Below are 27,294 nucleotides of genomic sequence, written 5' to 3' on the forward strand. Positions count from 1 at the left end.
ATCGAATAACTGGATTAAGTCCTGCCTAAACCCTCTAAAAGCCAACCTCTAATCTAAGTAAATTCAACAGAATTACTCCTGTTCCTAACTCGATAAAGTGGTTAACACATAAGCCTCACTCCGCTAGTAAAATTGTTTGCATCACATTCAATGCAGTAAACCTTGATTATTCTTCCGTCCCACCCACCTGGCACAAAACCTTAAACAGCCTGGCAAAATTTGCAACCTAAGAAGCAATTTGAAACTAGTTCTAAAAAGCGTTTCAACAAATGCCCACCATCAATCGCATTATCTCAGAAAACGGACCTATTATTTGCGATGTCCTTCCAATCCCTATCAGACTAACTCCCTTTCTACAGCTATTCAAAGCCCAAGGAAACGGTCATCTTGTAAACCTGCCCTAACATCACTCACTTTGTTCATTGCCGCTGTTGCCCTACCGTTGTAAAGCTGATCTCAGATGCATAAAACCTGCCAGTTGTGACATAATGGGCCTGATTTAAAAATAAAATAAAAGCATTGGGGGAGATCTCTGTTTGAAACTGATTTTTATGTGTTTTCATGAATACCACCATTTCTAGTAATACTCGTGAAAAGCTGTGCCAGGAGCAGGTTCCAGGTGTACTCCAAGAAAGGTCAGTTTATTTGTAAAGTGTGATCCTGTTCCTGCTATCCAGAGCTCCCCGTAGTGAAGAAGCCTGAACAAGAGAAATAGGGTCCCCTGTACAAACACACTTTTTTACTCTGCAAGTAGAGTATTTTTCCACTGGGAAAACCCCTACCCCTAACTCCACTTCAGCAAATCCAATAGTAATCCTCTCCCCTAATACATTTTGGAAAGGGAGTTACACTAGCTCCTGGGTGTAGTAAATGTATGACCCATTACAGGGTTGAAAGGAGAGGGAGAGGAGTTTGGGATGATTGACAAATATATAAGTGTGTCGGTGTTCCTAAAGTTACAAGGTAAACCATGCCTTAGAATGCCCATTGCCACATCTGGAGTGAGATTAATGACTATGGGGATCTTTGAACTCATGGGAGAGATCTCTGCCACCATAAAATGGCTTACACCTGCCATGAATAATGTTTTGATTTCCAGGCCCGTGTAAAAAAAGCTACATTTTGGTAGTAAACATACATTTACAACCAAATTTACCTTTTGTAATAGAATCACATATGTCGAATCCTATAAACACGCAGACATTTGAGCGAGAACCAAATATCTCATTTACTAACCACAACCTAACCATGTCCTCTACCACACAAGTGCTGCTTTTTATATCTTACACATTTTATTGTTATTCTGCTACTCTCTAAATGATTAATCACTGCTGACTGCAGAGCGTATCTATCTTGTAAATGGATATAAAGATGCAAACCAGAAATGTATATAGCTCTCACTTTTTGCCTCACTAATGTATTATGTCATTTCTCTTCCACCTGCAGATGTGTAAATGTTTGTCATTTAACCTTTGTTGTAAAACACTCAGCACTTTATTAAAAACTCTCAAATAAAAAAAAAAGTATTAAAATACAATAAGATCAAATGTACTGCCTGATTTTACAAAAAGACGCTTGTGTTAGCGTCCCTGTGTTTAGCACTAAATGATAAATGAAGAAAGGGCTACACATTTCAAGAGGAAACCTGCGAGACATCAATCCTCGAACTGTAAAAGAATCTTATGAGTTTATTTTACAAAAAATATAACAGTACAAATTTTACACAAAGGTTTCTGCTTGTCAGGAAAGTAATTGTAAATGGACTGTAATGCATGCTCTGAGTTTTGGGGCTATTAGTGCCACATTAGGTACCTTGGAAGTTGAACATGAAAGACATTTTTTTAATACAGAAGGTAGGGCCCGATGTAAAAAATTCCATTCACAAAGAGTGGTAGCAAATGGCACACCCACTTTATGCAAATGGAAAGGATTTTTTTGTAACTGACATATGTGTTAATATGTCAGTTCAATGTTTTTAAATTGTAGTGGGTCACAATATGACCTACCTCGTCAATATTCATGAGGTTGGTTGTTAATTATAAATCACTACAATTGGATGCCATCGCAGAGATGGTGGCCTGCTGGTATCAGCAGACAACCATATCTGGGATCGTATTTTAAATCTAGCTCACTTTTTTAGTGCAGCTTATTTCTTCCCTTAAGGGAAACAGGGCTGCATTAAAGACAAAAGTATTTTCTCTTTTTTGTTTGAGAATTGGTAGTGGTCTATAGACTACTACCTACTCCTCAACAAACATTTTTTTAACAGCCGCAAAGTAGAAGGGGTCTGAAAGAGACCCCTTTCCAATATGCTGCGAAAGGGTCAACACCTCCTTTAACATGTTGATAAAATGTCGATATTTAGCTAGTGGACTAGGGTAACAAAACATTGATACATACAGTAACGATTCACTATGTAGAAGGGTCAACCTACACATGCCCCGTCCAAATATGGACTTCTAAACCCATTTTTGTAATTCTGTACTTGTAACTGAATTGGAAAATGTGTTTAGGGCAAAACAATGTGATTTTACAAGTCACAGTATTTGCGACTGCAAAATGGCTTTGTACATAAGGCTCATTGATGCCATCCTGGAGGAACAGCATATTGCAAACATGTGAAAAACTTGCACTTTTTTTAACCAACAGTGTTTTGGGACAGGCCACACAGTTCAAAGTGAGAGTTCAAGCCAGAAAAAAGGTTCTGAGATTAATGTGGTTGGAGGTTGCAGAGCATCTACTGGCTTCTTGAGTACAGGGAGAAAGCTAGTGTCTGGGACCTCACCACACTAAGCCTCACCTGTGTACGCTGGACCTGTAATAAGACAACATTCTTTAAAAAAAACATTATCAAAGCAGAATTGCCTATTTGGCTTGTCTTAAATATGCCAACGTATAAAAAATCCTTTTTTATCCATAACCCTAAAATCAATCCAGCTTGAGCGCTATCAGACTTCTGGTGCCTAGGGACTCCTTATGAGTGCCCCAGTAATGTGGTGGTAATTTCCTCTAAGACATACCAGAGGCAGCGGAATGTCTGGGGGGAATTATTGGTACATTATATGTGGAACGCTGATGATCTACTTGAACATGATAAATAATACTGTGTCTGATTCCTCCGGTAAACTCTCAGCACTTACCTTTTAGAACATCATTAAAAACTCAGTTGTTTCATTAAAATGTCTCATAACCACAAACTATTACTGCACCATTCATTATCAACAAGAACCTAAAGGCAATGCAATTTACAGTGTTGCACAATACACACTCAAAGGTAAAAATTTAAATATAATGGACAAACTCTCAAGTTCTAGCTTTCTTGAGTTAATATTTTTTCTAGAAGACACTTGCAGTGTTCATCTAGATTTTTTAACAAAAGAAAATGTTGATTTTGGTGAAATATTGTCCTACTTTTCAAATGTTCACGAATGTTTGTCGAAGTAGCTATATTACTACAGATTTGAAAGTTTTTGTTAAGCCTCATTCTTTTGTTTGAATACGATAAAATAAAATCTCCATTGTTCTAGCAGAGTCCTAGAATAGAGGATGCATGGTGTCTATAAGAGAACATACTAGACCTTACATTGCATTAAAAAGCATACACTGTACATTTATTAGTATAGCCCAAACCAGATGATATAGTGATGCTTTTGGTGGTTCTGCTTTGTCAATTTCTTTTGCTTTTGCACTATGTCCAAACACCATATAGCATGTGCAGAACTCTAAAGCTACAATTTATGCAAAACAACTCCTCCGAAAGATCTCACACTCAATAAGGTCCATCTTAGTCTTCCATCCAATGCCTCACATTTTTTCAAAGCATTCTGTGCTTGTCCCTTTTGGTTTCCAGTAGGCTTTTTCAAAGGATGACTTGTCTGGTTCTGGATTCCAAAAAATAAAAATAGCGATACATTTACAAGTCAGTCCCCTTGTTTTTCCAGCGTGAGTTTAGAAGCCCGAAAAAGTTAAAATATGTTTGTGCTAGCATATCAAAAGCACCGTAATCTCAATTCTAATGGGGTTTGTCTCACACCTTCTCAGTTTATTTTCCAAACATTATTATGACCTTTTAATCCAATCATCTTAACTCTGTTTCATATATTGGAAAATCGACCAATGTCCTGAATGTTTAACACAAAACTATTGCAAAAACTGTGCGTCTTTTTCACAGTCGATTTTAAGCTGTTGTTTGAAACATTCCCGGTCATTATTATTGCTGTTTTTGCTTCTTTAAATAACCATTATATAAAGCTCAGTTGAAGTCAGGCACTTCATGGTATGAGCACTTTGATGTTCTTCAGCTAGATGTAGTCCTTTGTCTTGTCTCCTCCCTACTACATGGATTTCCATTTGCACCTTGTTTAAAATGTCAGTGCAAATTGGCACTGGCCAATTCTTCAACAAGCTTTCTGTTATATCTTTACAATATTTGATGGTGGAGAATCTGGAACAGGTTCTGAGGGAGAAAAACAAAATAGATTGATAACGAAATTGTTTTTAACACCTACAAAAAGTATCATCTGCAGTACTTGTCTGATAAGGGGACATTTCAAGGGTGCATACAGTTTCTATGAACTGGGTCAGGAATACTAGAATATTTACTTTTGATCCCAAGTAAATAAATATATATATATATATATATGGAAATACATATCCACAGTGTTACTGCAGAAAGATATTCACAAAATGTAATAAGAACAATGTAATCATTTGTGAAACGGAGAGACAACCATTGTGACAGGTGTTGTATTAGTTATTATATTTGATAACTTTGAAGTTATGTTAGTTATTATATTTGATAAATTTGACGCTCTGCTTTACTATTGCCTTTGTGACTTGAGACAATATACAATGGAAAAAGAGTATGGACTGTGTCACTGTGGCAGAAAGCATGGTACCCAAACTATATGGAACATTGAGAAAAGAAAACAAATAATGGAAAAAGAATTATGCAATAGAAACTGAAGAAAGACAAAACCTTATAGAAAACACTCAAATTTCTTTACTGAGTAGAAAGGCTCAAATTTCATTAGATATCTGGCTTAGCAGTTTACATAATTTTCTTTTAGGCTCAAAACATGAATGCCTTGTTAAAACTTTGAGGTCAACCTTGTGAGACAATACTTTAATAGCTAGAGACCAAAATGTGTCACTCGGAAGCAGTCAATCATACCTGACTTTGACAGAATTTAAAAAAGTCTGTGGCACATCCACGTATATGAAGAAAAAATTAAAAGGAAGTTATGACATGCATATGATTAACTACACAAAATTGATTAAAAACTTTATCCAAAAAACATTACTCTTTAGCTTTTGAAGGGCTTCACAATGCTAAATTCATAAGTTAAATGTTTCACTCTAGGCCCAGATGATATTTCACAAACCAGAGGGAGCTAAATATGAGTTCATGCTGTAACTCCACTGCCCAACCAGAGTAAGTCTATGTGTGACTGTAACTACACTATCAGTACAAATTGTAGCTGGCAATGCATTATGTAGAAAATACAACTATGTTTGTGGTGTCAGAGAATATTACTCAGAAATTATTACTGAGAAGCAGCCATGGGTGTGATATGTTCAAACTCAATTCTCCTGCATTCGTGTAACTTTAATACCAATAGGATGAGAAACAAGTTTCTAAACTGTCTATGGTCTCACACATCGAATATGTGTCCCCTAAAACAACAAACAAATGAATCAATGTTTATTTCAGATGATCTATCCCTAAAAACATAAATAATAAAAATAAAGTCTAAATACATACATATAGTTACAAGTATACATTAGTGTTTATACTAAAACAGCAATCGACTAAACAAATCATAAGAGAAAGTTTAAAAGAGTATATACATACAGATAATCAATAAGGACAGCAATTTAAAGTGCATTACAAACCAGGTATTTCTTCCTTCTTGCCCAAACTAAAGATCAGAATTCTGCAATACTATAAGTGATTACAGGTTCTCAAGATTGTCAGGCCTATGGGATGTTGCCGGAGCCTTATAAAATGACACACTGTAATTATCCATTTCTTGCATGGTTGCTCGAAAGCCTCGCAAAAGAAAAACAAATGATGTACCGTTTCTATGGCAGTTAAACAGCTCCGGCACCTATCACTTAAGCAATATTTCTTTCCCCACCAAATGCATAGATTATTAGTTGGTAAAATATCATATCTGAAACAAAAATATTTTTTTTTAGCTGTGGGTCTAGTAATATTGTCTAAAAACAATTTAAAGCAATGTATAGATTTGTGATCCAGAAATCGATTTGTCAGGCTACCTGATTTGCATTTATGCAATTCTGAGTCCCATAAAAAGACTTTGAATTTTGCTTTGATTACCGATTTGTTCACACCTTGGGCCTCAGCAGGAGTCCCCAAAAAGTTGCCAAGTCACGATTATAAAGCCAACATTTGATATGGAAAACCAATGAATTCTCATGTGACGATTCGCATGCTATAGGTCCTCAAGTAGAATCTTGTATGGGTAGAGCTCCTCGGTTTGCCAAAGCCTTCACCAATATAGGAGTGGTCTCAGCTTGACTGAATGGGAGATTGGATACATGCCTAAATCAATTAGTTGCAGAATATATGGGGCACTCTGTGGGAGTAAGGTGTGGATAGATTTGCTCTCGACGCTCTCAAGCCTCAAATACTTAATGTGGCTCATATAATCCTGACCCTCTGGCCTTTGTGTTGTATACTTCAATTGGCTATCTAGGAGGAATACAAAAACTCAACTGTCAGCTACACCGGTCATGTGGCTTGGAGACAAACAGCAGGCACTCAATGGCTAACGCAGGAAAATACCAACATTCTCAAAGTAGCATTTTCAAAATTGTAATTGAAAAACTGACTTTACCATGAAAGAGGATTTTTCAATACAGTTCCAAAGATACTTAACATGAACTAGTTACCTGTTCCCATTTGGAAGTTACAGCTTATTAAATGTAATAAGGTCACTCCAATGTTATCCTTTAGGACAAGTTGACCGTGCAATAGTGAAAAACTAAGTTGAGAGTTTTTCACTGCAGGACAGTAAAACTTAAAAGTACATGCACAACTTTTTAAATATACTGCACCCTGCCCTCTGGGCTACACAGGGCAATATATATATATATATATATATATATATATATATATATATATATATATATATATATATATATATATATATATATATATATATATATATATATATATATATATATATATATATATATATATATATATATATTTATATATTTACACCCAATTGGCCTATTTAATTTACTTGTAATTCCCAGGTAAAGTGGTACTACATGTACCCTGGGGCTGTAAATGATTATATGCTAGTAGTGGGCCTGCAGCACTGATTATGCCAGCAACTTAAGAAGCCCTTCAAACATTTCTCAGGTCTGCCATCACAGCCTGTGTGAGCAGTTTTAAACTGTCATGTCGACCTGGCAAAATAAACCTTTTGCCAGGCCCAAACCATATGTCAAAAGGTTTATTCCAAGAATACTGTGGAAATGTTCGAAGAGAATAGATCATAAATCTTGCCAGTGATTGTGAGTACAGAAAAGACCAAAAATACAGATGCAGATTGTAACAATGTCTGCATGGTACATGATGTATCAAGGAACTGACTGACCATTCATAATGTCATCATTAAATGTTGCATATTACCACTGAATACGTCTTGTCCAAAATCTATATTTGTTGACACGGGCCGCTCCTGAAATTTTTCCAAAATCAAATGCTTTTGCATGTGGTATGGCAGAACTCTTAAGGACACACTCAAAATTAACTCAGATGTCTTATTGGACAAACTCTTAACTTTTTCTCTAAAATCGTCTCCATTGTATCTCTCCTGGTAGGGTCGTTTAGATACTATTAAAATGATGCTCTTTCCTATTATCCATTTTTTTGTCATGATGCTTCCCATAAAGATTTTCAAGCTTTTCTTTGGCTCACTCGGCAAGATTCTCTCCAATTTTCTTTGGCATGGTAAATCCCCTCGCATTTCTCTCTCAAAATTAAAACCTCCCAAATCTCTAGGGGTGTTAAATTCTCTGATGTTCTTAACTACCACAGAGCTTTTGGCATCAAGCAATTCCAAGTTATATATATGCTGTGCTTGATGCGCTTCAGAACCTCTGATTCTTTCAGGAAAGGCTATGTTATCACCCTTCTTTCATAAACACATTATTTTGATGTCTAACTTACCCAAATTCTGGTTACCTAGTATCGTAGCTCATGTTTGCACGTTACTGAAACCCTTTTTTTATTTCATCCCTAACTCCCATTAATCAATACTTCAACAGCCCTTTTTGGCATTATAATTTACTTAAGAGATGGGGAAGGACTTTACATTGGAAGGCATGGATGAACAAAGGAATAATTCTCATTTTACAATTACATAATTTAGCTACGCCTGCATCCGCATACAAACTCCCACCTCATATGCATTGCCAATATTGTAATCTCTTTACTCTGGTTCAAAATACTCTCACTCAGCATTTTTCTTCCAATACTTCCTATCCCAGATTATCTCCTCACCTGATTGCACCATCCATTCACCCTAAAGTGGCCTGCTTCTATGAAGTCTGAGAACACCGCGTCCAGATAGGGCCAAAACACTTACAGAGGCATTGTGGGAACCCGGTCTGGGTATCGTCTGGCCAACCTCTGTCTGCGGCAGAATTTGGAGCAAAATATATTCTACTGCTCACACAGCCAGTCTCACTCAAACATTATATTTCTTTTATAGTAGACTTTTTTACACCCCTCCCCGTCTTTTTAAGCTCAATCTTGCACAACAAGTTACTTGCTGGCAATACTATATTCACACAGGTACGAATTTTCATACCTTTTTTCCCTATCCAGATTTATCCACCTTTTGGCTTTTGATATGGGACAGCATCAAAGACATCACCCAGATTTGCATACCTTTCTCACATGATCTACTCTTTCTGGGCAACTTACATGATGTGGGGTGTTCTCATAGAATGCTTGTGAAATATGTTGATCTCTTGATCTCCATAGCTATTTCTGTTATTACCTCCCATCGGAAATCTACAAATAATTTTACTCCTCTATATTGGTGGAATCTAGTTTGTCATCACCACAGACTAGAAACCTATAACCTTGATTCAATACAGTTATCTGTCAAGTGTAGCCAACTCTGGTTAGCATTCACTACCTGTCATGTACTGCGATGGGGATCAATTTCTCCCCTCCCACCCAACTATATAATTTATACTTTGGAATCTATCTTCACAATTTGTCTACACCTATTATTCAATAATGTCGTATTTGCTATTATCCCTGCATGAGTTTGATTTTTTCATTTTTTAAGGCTGTAAGTCAATTTTCTGTTCGCCGACATTCTTCTCTTTAATCCTTCTAATCTCTCCTCTTCTTCCTCTTCTCTAACTCTTATTTTATTCCTTGTTCAAACACTTATCGAACTTCACGTTACCTTCTTCACTTAAACTCTTATTTTTCTTTTTATGAATTACTTACAATACACTTTCAGATTGTTAAAGTTCAAATCTCACTTTTCTGTACATGCAATCTTCTATTATGTATTACGCTGTTACTCAATAAATATCTTTACCTTGAAAAAAAAGATTAAATGTTGTCCTATTGTGAGGCTGCACTAAGCTCTATCACTCTAAAAACATACCTAATGAAGGGAAGAACAACTCCCCTGTGATGGGTGGGGAGAAAGGAGTATTGGGTTCCGAGAGGAGGTGGTGGCCGGATTCAGACGGCTGGCGGCTGGCCATGAAATTCAGTCGTGGCTTTTGTTGTGTATTTCCTCCTGGACCTTCATCAAAGACCGGGTTTTCTAAGCCTTGGGCATTGCTGTAAAAGAAGGTATGCCATAGTGAGCCTTATAGGATAATAGACACAATATTGATAATAAATACTTTTTTTGAAGAAGTTACATTATTTCTTGGATAGTGTGTTTTTTCAATCCTAAAAGGGGGGCAATTACTTTTGTTTAGTTAAAGGGAACAGCTGGAGGGTTTTACATCATTCATTTCCTGTGTGAAAATATGCCAGAAGAGGGGACATTTTTTCCAAAATTGTTGTATATTGGGAACTGTTCATTCCTATAATTTACTTCCTACAAAGCCCCCAATCATGAACTGTTTGGTAAATGCGTTAGGAGGTACTGGGACTATAATTAATGATTCCAACTGGCTTCTCCCTACTCCTTTCCAGCACTTACAGGTTTAGGGCTAGATAAACAAAGTATTTTAGCCATCGCAATCAGCCCGATTCTCATAATCGGGCAGTTTGCGACTTTAAAAATGCTTCTTGGGGTGTACAAAGCCCAAACTACGATTCGGTAGCTTGTTACTGAATTGCAATTTAGGTTTTGCAATTTGAAATTTGGAAGGGGCGTGTTGAGGACGTCCCTTTTTAAAACCAAATTGAAATGGTGTGCATGAATGTTTTGCGACCGAAATGCAGTCGCAAAACAATCACAACTGACCGCCAATTTGAAAAACGGTGGTGACCGATTTAAAAATGGGAAGGAGTCCTTCCCCTTTGAAAATGGTTTGCAACATTTTTTTTAAGAGCAGGCAGTGGTCCCACGGACCACTGCCTACTCTTAAAAAATTAAACTTCAAAGTTTCCTTTATTTCTTTGTAAACACATCCTGTTTTTCTTTAACGAAAATGGTCTGTGTTTAAAATAAAAAGTTGCTTTATTTAAAAACAATCACAGATATGATGGTCTGCGGACCCGAGCAGGCCACTCACTGTCCCTGTGATGGCAGCGAATCGTAGTGGGTCACAAATTGCGACCTACCTCACTAATATTTATGACCCACTACTCAGAAGAATGCCATACATTAGGAATAGCTATTTCCTAATTGTGATTTGCGAAATATATTTATTAGGAAATTGCTATTGTGATCTTTGTACATTTAGACCTTATCCCCGGTAACAGTAGCCGCTTTGAATGAGTCGGGCGGTATACCTTCGGGCCTACCACTGCGGCCGATTCAGGATCCGCGTCATAGTGCGGCGACAGATCAACTTTTCTAAAAGGGTTTCTTTTATTTTCTAGGTTTCCCCTGGCCATATTTTCAATATGTATGCCGCAGCGCATTACAGTTTTAAAGGACTTGTTCCTCACTGAACTTTGTGCGTGGTCTAAAACGAAAGTTGAATTAACATTTGCATGGTATTCGGAAGCCCAGAATCTCTTGCCAGCACTAATGCACTTTTGTTGCAATCTTTTCTGTAATTTATCGTGTTGATCATATTTTACGGTCCCATTTTACGACCAGAAGAGTTTTCACATTGGTTTAGTGTTTGTTGTGCTGGTTACTGTTAGTGTCCAGGGAAACCTAAAAATGAGCTTGAAACAACTCCACTTCTAAATCAACTGCCAGGGAACTAACTCTTGAACTGGAGCCCTCGAGAGCTGATAAGCAAAGTTGCTGAAAGAGCCCCACGGCCCCCCCTGCACTCAGCATTCAAAGGCATCAAATAGAGCAGAACAATGGGCCGCCATTCATTGGCATGCGCCGGCTCTACAGCCTGCACTAGGTACACAGAGCAGAGAGCTGGACCAAAACAAAACAAGCACTTGCAAATGGACTTCCACTCTTTATTAAAACAGGCTGCGTGCTCGAAGGCATTCTGAAACAGGCTGCCTTTGATTACAGAAACCTTTCAGGTTTCTGCGTAGTCATGATTCAGCCGGTTATCCAGCTCTTCTCATTGCTGGCATGATCACTTTCTAAAACAGGCCTAATTCTGTAGCATTTTTGCAAATATCTCCTGCCCACAGAAACTTGTTGTCCAAGCTTCTTTTAGCCTCATCCCATGAATGATGATTAAGGGATTGCCATCTTTGAAAAATATCGTATATACCCTAAAACAGATACTTATTCGGTTTCTGATTGAGTACCTTCAAATTTCTGCGGCAGGTCTACATGATTTCGTTGCTGGTTTTATATGTTTTTTCAGTTTTTGGCGATAGGCTGAAGCTGGAATTTTCATCACAAGTTGGCTATTGTCAAAATATGTAGTTTCTTCCTCTGTGACAATACAGTGAAATCATCGGTTTAGGGTAAGCCAGGGTTAGAAACTATAAAGATGATATTTAATTGTGGAGAAAAAAAAGAGGCAGTTTCGGCTCTAGTGAATGATCTCTTTCACATTTCCAGACTAAATACAGCACAACATTGCAATTTAATTAGGGGCTGTTGCACACGGGAAATAGTTCCAGCTTCCCTGTTATCTCTGCCAAAATCCCTAACCACCTGACTCCAGGAAATGCACCTGAAAGTGGGCGGTTGGGACAGACACTGCTGTGAGCGAGATGATCTCTTTCCTGGCCAGGCACCATAGCATTTGTCTTCGCATGACTGAACAGAGGCGTATAAATCTAATTAATTCATAAGGAGTGGAGAGAATCTTTATTCGAGCCAACTATATATATATCAAAGCAGAAAAACTACATTGGAAAGGTCTTTGAACTCACGTTCCTTCACTGCCACTAGCCCAATCCCATGAAATCAACCCATTGGTAACTTGTGAAACACTTACAGTCACATTATCCAGAACAAAAAGACACAGAACGTTTTATTGTCCAAACTTTAGCAGGAGATGAAGAGTTCAGTAGTAAAGTTCAGAAATCACAGCATTTAACAATTAACAATTTCTGTCTACACTTCACTTCTTAATTATTAATATTATTAGACATTTGTAAAGCGCAGCTATCGCCCAATGGGCATCTTGGCACTGGTAACTCATCAGTAATGAGGAGAAATAACTATTAAACGTGTTGCTGAGTCACTCTGATTTAACCCTCTATTTCCAGGGGAACTGCCAAGTTTTTAGATTCTTCCTGAAACTCAACAGGTCGGAATTTGTTCTCAGGAGGAGTGGGAGATCACGCTAAACTTAAGCACCTTTGACCTGGGAGGTTCTGCCTCCAAGTGGCATCTTTTTAAAAGAGGGAACAGATATTAAGCTGGCATGGAAAGATCTTGAGGTTCGTGGAGGCCTATAGAGCTCAATTTTCTGTTGAAGGGTCCTGTGCCATTCACTGTCCTATGTAGTATGCATAAGGCTTTAAAGATGCACCCTTCTTTTACTGGAAACCAGTGATGTTTCTGCAGTGTCTCCGTTGCAGAGTCCTGTCTTCCTTTGTTTAGTGCAAGTTTGGAAGCCTACACTTGGATTCTCGGGAGCCGTTTGAGCAGATTATCTGGGCTACCTAGTAGCAGAGTTAAAATAATCCAGTCTGCTTAATATTGTGACCAGTACTACAAGTTTCCTATAAGGCATGGGGAGCATAGGGACTATTTTCTTAAGATTTCTTAGGAGTCCATGTCACACTGCTACCAGTTTATGAACATGAGTTTTTATTGGTTGTCTATTGTCAATTTGGACTCCAAAATGTCATACTGAGTGGTCTGTGTTAATGCACAACAGACCTAAATATTCATGTAGCTCTGGCCTAGCTGTTGTACATGCGTACATTATTATTGGAATTTGCCTTTGGAATACTGGCCTGCGACCCTAGTGTTGCAGTATGGCTCCCGACCAGGTCTGACTATTGTGGCCCGTAACTTCGAATGTGTGCTAGGACATGAAAGTGGTTACAGTAAGGCCCATGTGGGAAGAGGCTGATGTTATCCTTGAGGTTCTGAGAGGCGTACTGAAACGTATACATTGGTGCTGCTCCTAACCATGTATAGATTTACTATCCTTAATTCTACATCTACGTGCCTTCAATGTATATGTATTGTCAAGGTACAAAAATATTTTACCTGCATATTTATACCCTTATGAGATTTTGGTGACTGATTTTTTTGCCACAGCATTATGATAGCATAATATTAAAGACAAAGCAATAGAGTGTTGGCCTCATCCTTTATTCACTGGTGGGTTTTTGAGTGTCCTGTGGATGAAGACGACGCTATGCAAATTACCTGCTCAATCTTGGAGGTCAGAAGACCACATTGCATCTGGCTAGGGGGGAAATGTTATAGCTGGAGGGAGAGGCGCGTGAAAGAGTTCCTTCTAATTGTTCTGATGAGGTCTTTGTTTTAGCTGGAGTTGTTTGCCTTAGCTGGGTGGGGACCCCGTTTGATAAAATAGGGAGATCAGAGGGGTGGGTGCACTTCAGGAGTTTGTGCTGTAAGCAGGCCAAGAAAAATTCGATCAGTCAGCACAGAAGACAGCAGAGATTACTGTTACAGCCCATGGTACAGTTATGTTTAAAAGATTTAAAAGCCCTTTGTGCCGCCTGTGCGTCAATTTGTGTGACGCCACGGCGTCACATTTTACTGCCCCATATTTGAAAGGATAGGAAAAGCCACCCTGCGTGACTTTTCCTGTCCTTGTAAATATGGCACCTTTACACGCAGCACTTTGTGTGAAAGGGGCGTTCTATGGGTGTTGCTGTGGGTGTTCCACGCAACAACCATCCCGGCTTCAGCGGAACGGGGTAGGTCCAGCACAACGCTTCTACAAGGAGCTGACATCCCAATACAGATGTCTGTATTCCGCTGCAGTTGATGAAGCGCGACCCTCAAATTAGTTAGGTTGTGCCAGTAAACAAACGGGTAACATTCCCGTATCATCATATAGTGGTTGGTAGGTCCCACCAAACCACTTGTGTAGATAGAAACCACCATAGGTCCTGATGAATCGCCACTAGATCACTTTGACTAATCAAGGCGTGAAAGATGTTGACCCTCTGGGAGTAGAGCGCCTCTAGACTCATTGTAGCTTGACAGTCGCCTACCCTGTGTTTTCTTTTAATCACAAGTAATCAATGGGGAGGGAAAAAGAAGCTGTGGTCCAGTCGGCTTCCTTATCGCTTATGCAGAAAAATCAAAGGGGAGTGGACCACTTGTCCTGTATATCCAGGGTCTTTTACGTTCTTGGTTCCTTCATAAAAGAACCCTCATAACTATACACAGGTATGACAGCGTAATGAACTGGGTTACCGCTTATGTGTAATAGTACAGCATCATCATTGGGTCTTTTTTTGCGTGTATGCTGACCTCCACCCGGAGGAAGACCATCTGGTTAGACAGTAGCGTCCAGACATGAAGGTTCAAGAGGTGTGAGAAGGTTCATGTCAAGTGAATTAAAATCTCTGGATCATTGTTTCAAAAGCAATTTTATTCTGGAGATCTTGATCAGAGAAAGGTAAAAGAAAAATTCAAGTGCGGAGGAAGACCGAGTTACTGGTCTACCGTACTTAAAAAATTAAAGGTCAAAGGTCGACAAATGGACTTCCACTCTTTATTAAAACAGGCTGCGTGCTCGAAGGCATTCTGAAACAGGCTGCCTTTGATTACAGAAACCTTTCAGGTTTCTGCGTAGTCATGATTCAGCCGGTTATCCAGCTCTTCTCATTGCTGGCATGATCACTTTCTAAAACAGGCCTAATTCTGTAGCATTTTTGCAAATATCTCCTGCCCACAGAAACTTGTTGTCCAAGCTTCTTTTAGCCTCATCCCATGAATGATGATTAAGGGATTGCCATCTTTGAAAAATATCGTATATACCCTAAAACAGATACTTATTCGGTTTCTGATTGAGTACCTTCAAATTTCTGCGGCAGGTCTACATGATTTCGTTGCTGGTTTTATATGTTTTTTCAGTTTTTGGCGATAGGCTGAAGCTGGAATTTTCATCACAAGTTGGCTATTGTCAAAATATGTAGTTTCTTCCTCTGTGACAATACAGTGAAATCATCGGTTTAGGGTAAGCCAGGGTTAGAAACTATAAAGATGATATTTAATTGTGGAGAAAAAAAAGAGGCAGTTTCGGCTCTAGTGAATGATCTCTTTCACATTTCCAGACTAAATACAGCACAACATTGCAATTTAATTAGGGGCTGTTGCACACGGGAAATAGTTCCAGCTTCCCTGTTATCTCTGCCAAAATCCCTAACCACCTGACTCCAGGAAATGCACCTGAAAGTGGGCGGTTGGGACAGACACTGCTGTGAGCGAGATGATCTCTTTCCTGGCCAGGCACCATAGCATTTGTCTTCGCATGACTGAACAGAGGCGTATAAATCTAATTAATTCATAAGGAGTGGAGAGAATCTTTATTCGAGCCAACTATATATATATCAAAGCAGAAAAACTACATTGGAAAGGTCTTTGAACTCACGTTCCTTCACTGCCACTAGCCCAATCCCATGAAATCAACCCATTGGTAACTTGTGAAACACTTACAGTCACATTATCCAGAACAAAAAGACACAGAACGTTTTATTGTCCAAACTTTAGCAGGAGATGAAGAGTTCAGTAGTAAAGTTCAGAAATCACAGCATTTAACAATTAACAATTTCTGTCTACACTTCACTTCTTAATTATTAATATTATTAGACATTTGTAAAGCGCAGCTATCGCCCAATGGGCATCTTGGCACTGGTAACTCATCAGTAATGAGGAGAAATAACTATTAAACGTGTTGCTGAGTCACTCTGATTTAACCCTCTATTTCCAGGGGAACTGCCAAGTTTTTAGATTCTTCCTGAAACTCAACAGGTCGGAATTTGTTCTCAGGAGGAGTGGGAGATCACGCTAAACTTAAGCACCTTTGACCTGGGAGGTTCTGCCTCCAAGTGGCATCTTTTTAAAAGAGGGAACAGATATTAAGCTGGCATGGAAAGATCTTGAGGTTCGTGGAGGCCTATAGAGCTCAATTTTCTGTTGAAGGGTCCTGTGCCATTCACTGTCCTATGTAGTATGCATAAGGCTTTAAAGATGCACCCTTCTTTTACTGGAAACCAGTGATGTTTCTGCAGTGTCTCCGTTGCAGAGTCCTGTCTTCCTTTGTTTAGTGCAAGTTTGGAAGCCTACACTTGGATTCTCGGGAGCCGTTTGAGCAGATTATCTGGGCTACCTAGTAGCAGAGTTAAAATAATCCAGTCTGCTTAATATTGTGACCAGTACTACAAGTTTCCTATAAGGCATGGGGAGCATAGGGACTATTTTCTTAAGATTTCTTAGGAGTCCATGTCACACTGCTACCAGTTTATGAACATGAGTTTTTATTGGTTGTCTATTGTCAATTTGGACTCCAAAATGTCATACTGAGTGGTCTGTGTTAATGCACAACAGACCTAAATATTCATGTAGCTCTGGCCTAGCTGTTGTACATGCGTACATTATTATTGGAATTTGCCTTTGGAATACTGGCCTGCGACCCTAGTGTTGCAGTATGGCTCCCGACCAGGTCTGACTATTGTGGCCCGTAACTTCGAATGTGTGCTAGGACATGAAAGTGGTTACAGTAAGGCCCATGTGGGAAGAGGCTGATGTTATCCTTGAGGTTCTGAGAGGCGTACTGAAACGTATACATTGGTGCTGCTCCTAACCATGTATAGATTTACTATCCTTAATCCTACATCTACGTGCCTTCAATGTATATGTATTGTCAAGGTACAAAAATATTTTACCTGCATATTTATACCCTTATGAGATTTTGGTGACTGATTTTTTTGCCACAGCATTATGATAGCATAATATTAAAGACAAAGCAATAGAGTGTTGGCCTCATCCTTTATTCACTGGTGGGTTTTTGAGTGTCCTGTGGATGAAGACGACGCTATGCAAATTACCTGCTCAATCTTGGAGGTCAGAAGACCACATTGCATCTGGCTAGGGGGGAAATGTTATAGCTGGAGGGAGAGGCGCGTGAAAGAGTTCCTTCTAATTGTTCTGATGAGGTCTTTGTTTTAGCTGGAGTTGTTTGCCTTAGCTGGGTGGGGACCCCGTTTGATAAAATAGGGAGATCAGAGGGGTGGGTGCACTTCAGGAGTTTGTGCTGTAAGCAGGCCAAGAAAAATTCGATCAGTCAGCACAGAAGACAGCAGAGATTACTGTTACAGCCCATGGTACAGTTATGTTTAAAAGATTTAAAAGCCCTTTGTGCCGCCTGTGCGTCAATTTGTGTGACGCCACGGCGTCACATTTTACTGCCCCATATTTGAAAGGATAGGAAAAGCCACCCTGCGTGACTTTTCCTGTCCTTGTAAATATGGCACCTTTACACGCAGCACTTTGTGTGAAAGGGGCGTTCTATGGGTGTTGCTGTGGGTGTTCCACGCAACAACCATCCCGGCTTCAGCGGAACGGGGTAGGTCCAGCACAACGCTTCTACAAGGAGCTGACATCCCAATACAGATGTCTGTATTCCGCTGCAGTTGATGAAGCGCGACCCTCAAATTAGTTAGGTTGTGCCAGTAAACAAACGGGTAACATTCCCGTATCATCATATAGTGGTTGGTAGGTCCCACCAAACCACTTGTGTAGATAGAAACCACCATAGGTCCTGATGAATCGCCACTAGATCACTTTGACTAATCAAGGCGTGAAAGATGTTGACCCTCTGGGAGTAGAGCGCCTCTAGACTCATTGTAGCTTGACAGTCGCCTACCCTGTGTTTTCTTTTAATCACAAGTAATCAATGGGGAGGGAAAAAGAAGCTGTGGTCCAGTCGGCTTCCTTATCGCTTATGCAGAAAAATCAAAGGGGAGTGGACCACTTGTCCTGTATATCCAGGGTCTTTTACGTTCTTGGTTCCTTCATAAAAGAACCCTCATAACTATACACAGGTATGACAGCGTAATGAACTGGGTTACCGCTTATGTGTAATAGTACAGCATCATCATTGGGTCTTTTTTTGCGTGTATGCTGACCTCCACCCGGAGGAAGACCATCTGGTTAGACAGTAGCGTCCAGACATGAAGGTTCAAGAGGTGTGAGAAGGTTCATGTCAAGTGAATTAAAATCTCTGGATCATTGTTTCAAAAGCAATTTTATTCTGGAGATCTTGATCAGAGAAAGGTAAAAGAAAAATTCAAGTGCGGAGGAAGACCGAGTTACTGGTCTACCGTACTTAAAAAATTAAAGGTCAAAGGTCGACATGTTTCAGCCTACTGTCGTAGTCTATAGGCTTTCATCAGGACCAATGCAAGGAGGGCACATTATGGCTCCTTATCTAGTGAGAATCTCCCACTAATCTAATTAGAGAGGTCAGTTCGTTTATCTGTACCTAATTAGAAGAGAGAAAACAGTGGTTTTTCTAAATTATTTTAGGGAGCAAATAATCATGAAATTCTGTCCCATGAATTAATTTGGAGCTACTACCTTAATTTGAAAAGAAGTGATGGTTAAAATAAATTGGACTATTTTGGTGAATATTGTGCGAAAAAACGGGGCGGCTAGGTGAAGGGGAAATGATTGTGATTGTGATCGGTCTTGGCGCGAGTGCTTTTAAGTGCAAACGGCTGGCTGTTCGAATAATATTAGTGAAAAATATCGTTGATTGTTAGTTGAATTTGTGGCTCATTCGTAATGGCAAGTATATCTCAAAGTGGATTGAATGCAAAAGATTTATGATATACGCTTAAAGTCATTCGTGGATATCGTCGGCAGTGTGTGTCTCAGCAAGACAAACATATTGTTATGCAGATTTCGACAACATCAAAATTCAGATAGAGTAACGCCTATTAGGGTGATTACGGAAAGGGAGAGGGAGATACTGGCAAAGTGAATCAAAGAAACATATACCGTTAATAGTTATCGTACCTCATGTATAGAGAGTTCCGTATTCTGGAGGTGCCCGGGGGCGTGAGAGAACCGTATTTCTAAGGTTCGGAGGGAGGCATAAGAAAAGGGAATGGTTAGAAACATCTTACTTGGTGTATCTCGGCGTTCTGGTCGTGTCCGACATTCGCGCTTACCGGTGTATCTTCGTTCGCTGACTTGTTCTGCCTCTGTCCGCTGCGCCTCCGATTGGAAGGACTAGTGGCGTCTTGCCGTTATGAAGCGGGAGGAGAATTAAGATGGAAGAGAGACTGGTTTTCTTATGTGCATTCTCTTAGTCGTGGTTGGCATTCATAGTGGTTGGCAATCTCGCGATCAGAAGGAGGATTGGGATGGAAGAGAGACTAGTTTTCTTATGTACATTTTCTTAGTGGTGGTTGGCATTCATAATGGTTGGCAAACTCGCGATCGGTGTTCGGTTTTTCGGGTCATTGTCTGTGAATTGTGCAGATAAATGTATGCCCATGATTTGTTGTTTCAGGCTGGTGTAGATTCTGGTAGAGGGCAAAATAACAAGGGGGGTTATTTACAGTTATTGATCAGTCTCTAGATGTCAAAAAAAGGGGGGTTATTGATGAAAATGTCATAAAAGAGAGCAGCAGGAGTTGTCTGATCTTCAAAAAGGTTCAAGGGGTACAGTTCAGATTATGCCAGTGTGTGCCAAGGAATATTATCATTTAGGCCCTGGTGATCCGTGCCCAGATGGTGAATCCAGCGTTGTTCTTTCTCAAACAAGGTGCGTTCAGCAGTGTGATTAACAGATTTCAAACTCTCCAAAACTACCCATTTTAGGTCATTGGCGTTGTGATTATTCTCTACGTAGTGCCGGCTCATTTTAGTGGTTAACCTTTTGCAGTTCACATTGCTTTTGTGTTCCGTGATTCTTTGTTTTATTTTGCGGCAGGTCATGCCTATGTACCTGAGATTGCAAGGGCAGGTTATCATGTAAATCACATGTGTTGTGTTGCAATTGGTGTGTTGACGTAATGCCCAAGTAAGGTTGGGGAGAAGTTGTATGGTTTTGGTAACCTTTGTCGTATTGCATACTGAGCATGTGCCGCAGGGATAGTGTCCTGTGATTGGTTCAAGATTCCATGCTGCTGTGATGCATACTGAGCATGTGCCGCAGGGATAGTGTCCTGTGATTGGTTCAAGATTCCATGCTGCTGTGATAGTTTCCTTTATGGTATATGGCGCTGGTCTGGTATGTACTAGGAAATCCTTGAGGTTTCTCGTTCTCTTATTAGCAAATCTTGGTTTTGGCCATTGTAAAGAGTCCGAGGTAAGGATCCTCCAATTTCTATTGACAATCTTTTTTACTGTGTTGGATATCGTGTTATAGGTCGTAACACATGTCAAGAGATTCTCAGGCTCTACTCGTGTGGAAGCTTGTAGGAGGTTCTCTCTCGGTTGATGACGTGCTCTTTTCTGGCACTTGTTGATTATTTTCATCGGATAATGTCTTTTGACAAGTTTCTCCCTTAGATCTTTCGCTTGAGTTTTGTAAGTTTCGAGATCGCTGCAGTTTCTTTTTAATCTGAGGAATTGACTGAATGGTAAGTTATCTCTAAGAGGGCGTGGGTGGAAGCTCTGGTAGGATAGTAGACTGTTCTTCGCCGTGGGTTTATGGTACGTTTTTGTTTGGAGGATGTTGTTCTCTGAATAAATCGTGACATCAAGGAAGTCAAGTTGTCGTTTATCCGATGTGTAAGTGAATTTAAGGCATTCATCTCTAGAGTTGATCCATCCTATGAATTCTAGTAATGTCTCTGCACTGTCTTCCCAAATCATGATCACGTCATCTATGTAACGTTTCCAAAATTTTATCCGTGTGAAGTAGGGATTGGTGGAATTCCGTATGTGTTGTTCTTCAAAATTGCTGACATACAGACCCGCCACACTAGGAGCAAATGTGCTCCCCATAGATGTACCGTGGCGTTGTCTGTAAAGTGTGCCATTGTACTCAAAATAGTTTTCAGTCAGGGCTAATTTGCAACACTCTAACACGAAATGTCTCGGTGTAGAATGGATCCAAGGTTCAGAAAAAAGAATGTTTTCCAAAGTGTCTAATGTTTTCTGTTGTGGGAGACTGGTGTACAGACTCTCCACATCCAGCCCCACTAAGTACATGGTGTTCTCGTTATAGACCTGATTGTCTAGTTGGTTCAGCAATTTTGAAGAACAACACATACGGAATTCCACCAATCCCTACTTCACACGGATAAAATTTTGGAAACGTTACATAGATGACGTGATCATGATTTGGGAAGACAGTGCAGAGACATTACTAGAATTCATAGGATGGATCAACTCTAGAGATGAATGCCTTAAATTCACTTACACATCGGATAAACGACAACTTGACTTCCTTGATGTCACGATTTATTCAGAGAACAACATCCTCCAAACAAAAACGTACCATAAACCCACGGCGAAGAACAGTCTACTATCCTACCAGAGCTTCCACCCACGCCCTCTTAGAGAGAACTTACCATTCAGTCAATTCCTCAGATTAAAAAGAAACTGCAGCGATCTCGAAACTTACAAAACTCAAGCGAAAGATCTAAGGGAGAAACTTGTCAAAAGACATTATCCGATGAAAATAATCAACAAGTGCCAGAAAAGAGCACGTCATCAACCGAGAGAGAACCTCCTACAAGCTTCCACACGAGTAGAGCCTGAGAATCTCTTGACATGTGTTACGACCTATAACACGATATCCAACACAGTAAAAAAGATTGTCAATAGAAATTGGAGGATCCTTACCTCGGACTCTTTACAATGGCCAAAACCAAGATTTGCTAATAAGAGAACGAGAAACCTCAAGGATTTCCTAGTACATACCAGACCAGCGCCATATACCATAAAGGAAACTATCACAGCAGCATGGAATCTTGAACCAATCACAGGACACTATCCCTGCGGCACATGCTCAGTATGCAATACGACAAAGGTTACCAAAACCATACAACTTCTCCCCAACCTTACTTGGGCATTACGTCAACACACCAATTGCAACACAACACATGTGATTTACATGATAACCTGCCCTTGCAATCTCAGGTACATAGGCATGACCTGCCGCAAAATAAAACAAAGAATCACGGAACACAAAAGCAATGTGAACTGCAAAAGGTTAACCACTAAAATGAGCCGGCACTACGTAGAGAATAATCACAACGCCAATGACCTAAAATGGGTAGTTTTGGAGAGTTTGAAATCTGTTAATCACACTGCTGAACGCACCTTGTTTGAGAAAGAACAACGCTGGATTCACCGTCTGGGCACGGATCACCAGGGCCTAAATGATAATATTCCTTGGCACACACTGGCATAATCTGAACTGTACCCCTTGAACCTTTTTGAAGATCAGACAACTCCTGCTGCTCTCTTTTATGACATTTTCATCAATAACCCCCCTTTTTTTGACATCTAGAGACTGATCAATAACTGTAAATAACCCCCCTTGTTATTTTGCCCTCTACCAGAATCTACACCAGCCTGAAACAACAAATCATGGGCATACATTTATCTGCACAATTCACAGACAATGACCCGAAAAACCGTACACCGATCGCGAGTTTGCCAACCATTATGAATGCCAACCACCACTAAGAAAATGTACATAAGAAAACTAGTCTCTCTTCCATCCCAATCCTCCTTCTGATCGCGAGATTGCCAACCACTATGAATGCCAACCACGACTAAGAGAATGCACATAAGAAAACCAGTCTCTCTTCCATCTTAATTCTCCTCCCGCTTCATAACGGCAAGACGCCACTAGTCCTTCCAATCGGAGGCGCAGCGGACAGAGGCAGAACAAGTCAGCGAACGAAGATACACCGGTAAGCGCGAATGTCGGACACGACCAGAACGCCGAGATACACCAAGTAAGATGTTTCTAACCATTGCCTTTTCTTATGCCTCCCTCCGAACCTTAGAAATACGGTTCTCTCACGCCCCCGGGCACCTCCAGAATACGGAACTCTCTATACATGAGGTAAACAATTGTACGATAACTATTAACGGTATATGTTTCTTTGATTCACTTTGCCAGTATCTCCCTCTCCCTTTCCGTAATCACCCTAATAGGCGTTACTCTATCTGAATTTTGATGTTGTCGAAATCTGCATAACAATATGTTTGTCTTGCTGAGACACACACTGCCGACGATATCCACGAATGACTTTAAGCGTATATCATAAATCTTTTGCATTCAATCCACTTTGAGATATACTTGCCATTACGAATGAGCCACAAATTCAACTAACAATCAACGATATTTTTCACTAATATTATTCGAATAGCCAGCCGTTTGCACTTAAAAGCACTCGCGCCAAGACCGATCACAATCACAATCATTTCCCCTTCACCTAGCCGCCCCGTTTTTTCGCACAATATTCACCAAAATAGTCCAATTTATTTTAACCATCACTTCTTTTCAAATTAAGGTAGTAGCTCCAAATTAATTCATGGGACAGAATTTCATGATTATTTGCTCCCTAAAATCATTTAGAAAAACCACTGTTTTCTCTCTTCTAATTAGGTACAGATAAACGAACTGACCTCTCTAATTAGATTAGTGGGAGATTCTCACTAGATAAGGAGCAATAATGCGCCCTCCTTGCATTGGTCCTGATGAAAGGCTATAGACTACGACAGTAGGCTGAAACATGTCGACCTTTGACCTTTAATTTTTTAAGTACGGTAGACCAGTAACTCGGTCTTCCTCCGCACTTGAATTTTTCTTTTACCTTTCTCTGATCAAGATCTCCAGAATAAAATTGCTTTTGAAACAATGATCCAGAGATTTTAATTCACTTGACATGAACCTTCTCACACCTCTTGAACCTTCATGTCTGGACGCTACTGTCTAACCAGATGGTCTTCCTCCGGGTGGAGGTCAGCATACACGCAAAAAAAGACCCAATGATGATGCTGTACTATTACACATAAGCAGTAACCCAGTTCATGCCGCTGTCATACCTGTGTATAGTTATGAGGGTTCTTTTATGAAGGAACCAAGAACGTAAAAGACCCTGGATATACAGGACAAGTGGTCCACTCCCCTTTGATTTTTCTGCCTTTTCTTTTAATCAGACAGGGGTCCCACCAGAATAAATAAAATTCCCCCGGGATCCTCTCATCTGTTTTAACAATTTTACTTACATCTACACTCACTAGGCCCCTCACCCCCACTGCACCTTTATGGCTGGAACAAAAGATCTCAGATAAAGAGCCCCTTAATGGGAGCCCGTCGGGTACTGCAGCACCGACCCGACGAGGAGCAGGCCCATATGATGAAGCATGACACCTAGCATGCTGGGTGTGTGAGGGCCCTAGTTCCACAAGGAGGAATTCCCCTCCTCCTTAAACACTACCTGCCTATCTGTCTCCACTTAGGAAACCAAATAGATCAAAATATTTCTTTTTGGTGATCCACTGAGGAACTTCATACTTTCTTGTGTGCATGTTCCACGCAACACCCATGGAAACTGACACACTTCCAGATTTACGAGGAATCATAAACCTGGAAATGCGTCTGAATGCTAAGCCTTCCCAGGGGAAGCTTAGGGAGGCGCAGCAAGGAGAAATGTATCCATTTCTTCTCGGTTTATTTTCCTTTTTCTATGCGTGCTGTAGCGTGTCGCAGCTAAAGAGCTGGCGGTGTGGTGCAGCGCTGCGTTACTTTCTTGCAAATGAGGCCCCCATATAAATATACAGATATGCTAAATGCAATTAGCCTGGAGTTAACGTTAACACGCTCAAATCAATCTCTGATATGAGTGTGTCAAGGACAACCACTCAAATAACCCAGCATCATTGCAGTTATCTCTCTGTTCTAGAAGCTCCACAGATCACAAGCAAGTAATGGATAATGCAATTAAATACATAAAAAAGGAGGCTATAATAAAAAAAGAAAAAGTTCACCTGTCCATTCTTACGAGCTCGTGTGCTCCTGTAATAAGTGAAAAGAAAAAGAAGAGCAGTGTTATTTGTAATTATCATGGCACCGTCAACTATCATATTAAAGCCCTCATATACCAACCAAAATTCAATCACCATTAACTAGAGATAGAAAGAGGATTTTAGCAGATCTAAAACTGTGTGATCTTGCACACGTTGTTTTATCTTATTACGCCTCAGTCCACTTCTATTCACAAAAATCAGGGTACGTAGAAACAGGCTGAGCCTAGTATTATGAACTTTATGAAACACTGGGTAAAATAAAGATCCTAGATGCGATCCAATTTGTTTTGCAATGTTGTACAGGTCTCCTTACTCTCTACCCCTCAGTGTTTGTCACACCATAGCTTTGCGTATGGAGCCCAGAGATCTGATTCTACACGGATTCTTTTATCTAGGTGTGGAGAAACGTTTAAGTTCCATCCAGTGTGAACAGATTTCTGCCAGTATGAGTTTCCTTCCTGCTTCCTTTCCCATAGTTCACTTTGACTCTGATATGTTTGTAACAGTGGCCTTGCACTCAACCCTCTTGAACAATATTGGCTGCTTGAGTGATCCCACTGACCTGCACTTATTATTGTATTAAGTAAAGGAGTTGTTGATGTGTTGCAGCACATTGCACACGTTTGTTTCTTTCATGAAAACCGGAATGTGAAAACTTTGTTCCTGCAGGCAGTGAGTTAAGACAGGTAAAATAACCTGCACACCGATAATGTGCAGTGGGCGGAATGATGTAGCCACGTGGAATATTGCACAATAAAACCACAACACATTAATGTGAATTCAAAATAATCAAACCTTAAGCTGAAATATGGCCATGTTTTATGACCCAGAAGCCTGCTTCCTTGTGGTAAGGTGTTTCTGTACACAGAAGTCGCCATGTGACCTGAAATTAACTTTGCTGTACGATTGAGCAATGCCCAACTTAATTTTAATAATTAGGACAATTAAGAGAGCTCCTAAAATGTATTGCTGATGGTGATAGGTGAGGATTCAACCATGTATTTAAAATGGTATATCATCATGGTCCTACAGCTAGTATTGTTTGCATTGTAATCTGTGTTAATTAAGGCTTCTAGAATTATAGACCCCTCGTGACTGAAACACACCGCCATTCTAACAGTGGCTGGAGCATTTGGGAAGGAATTGTGGTGACACTTTCCTTGAATGACAGATGAATAGCCAATTAGAAGAGACCCACACAAGGTGACTCACACACAAAATGAGTCATGCGGGATAATATACTGCATATCACAGCTACCAGCAGAGTGCTCATTAAAAGCCTGCACTCAGTGTGCATGTAAAAAAGATAGGTCTGAACCCACAGCACAGAGTTAGCATGATGCTTTCTGAAACCTAACCGCTCCGGAGCTCATGTCCCACAGTGATAGTCTGTGTGGCAGCTGATAGGCTAACTATTGACCGTCGTCCCACAGTGATGGTCTGTGTGGCAGCTGATAGGCTAACTATTGGCCGTCGTCCCACAGTGATGGTCTGTGTGGCAGCTGATAGACTGGCTATTGACCGTCGTCCCACAGTGATGGTCTGTGTGGCAGCTGATAGACTGGCTATTGATCGTAGTCACACAGTGATGGTCTGTGTGGCAGCTGATAGGCTGACTATTGACCGTCGTCCCACAGTGATGGTCTGTGTGGCAGCTGATAGGCTGGCTATTGACCGTAGTCCCACAGTGATAGTCTGCTTGGCATCTGCTAGACGATTGGCC

The 27,294-nt window shown here is 40.2% G+C and overlaps 2 protein-coding genes across 3 annotated transcripts in view; one reads left to right on the top strand and one right to left on the bottom strand.

Moving 5' to 3' along the window:
- CDH23 (cadherin related 23) overlaps nt 1–27,294 on the top strand; it is a 1,199,511-nt gene that overhangs the window by 495,640 nt on the left and 676,577 nt on the right. The gene's annotated exons all lie outside the window — the stretch shown is intronic.
- VSIR (V-set immunoregulatory receptor) overlaps nt 1,666–27,294 on the bottom strand; it is a 139,181-nt gene continuing 113,552 nt past the window's right edge. The window contains exons 5-7 of the mRNA XM_085603465.1: nt 25,533–25,560; nt 9,672–9,853; nt 1,666–4,456 (exon numbers count right to left, since the gene is read on the bottom strand). Coding sequence (XP_085459591.1) covers nt 4,413–4,456; nt 9,672–9,853; nt 25,533–25,560 — 254 coding nt within the window. The 3' untranslated portion in view covers nt 1,666–4,412. The remainder of the gene's footprint in view (nt 4,457–9,671; nt 9,854–25,532; nt 25,561–27,294) is intronic.

This window comes from Triturus cristatus, chromosome 1_2, assembly GCF_964204655.1.
Source record: "Triturus cristatus chromosome 1_2, aTriCri1.1, whole genome shotgun sequence".
Taxonomy (NCBI): domain Eukaryota; kingdom Metazoa; phylum Chordata; class Amphibia; order Caudata; family Salamandridae; genus Triturus; species Triturus cristatus.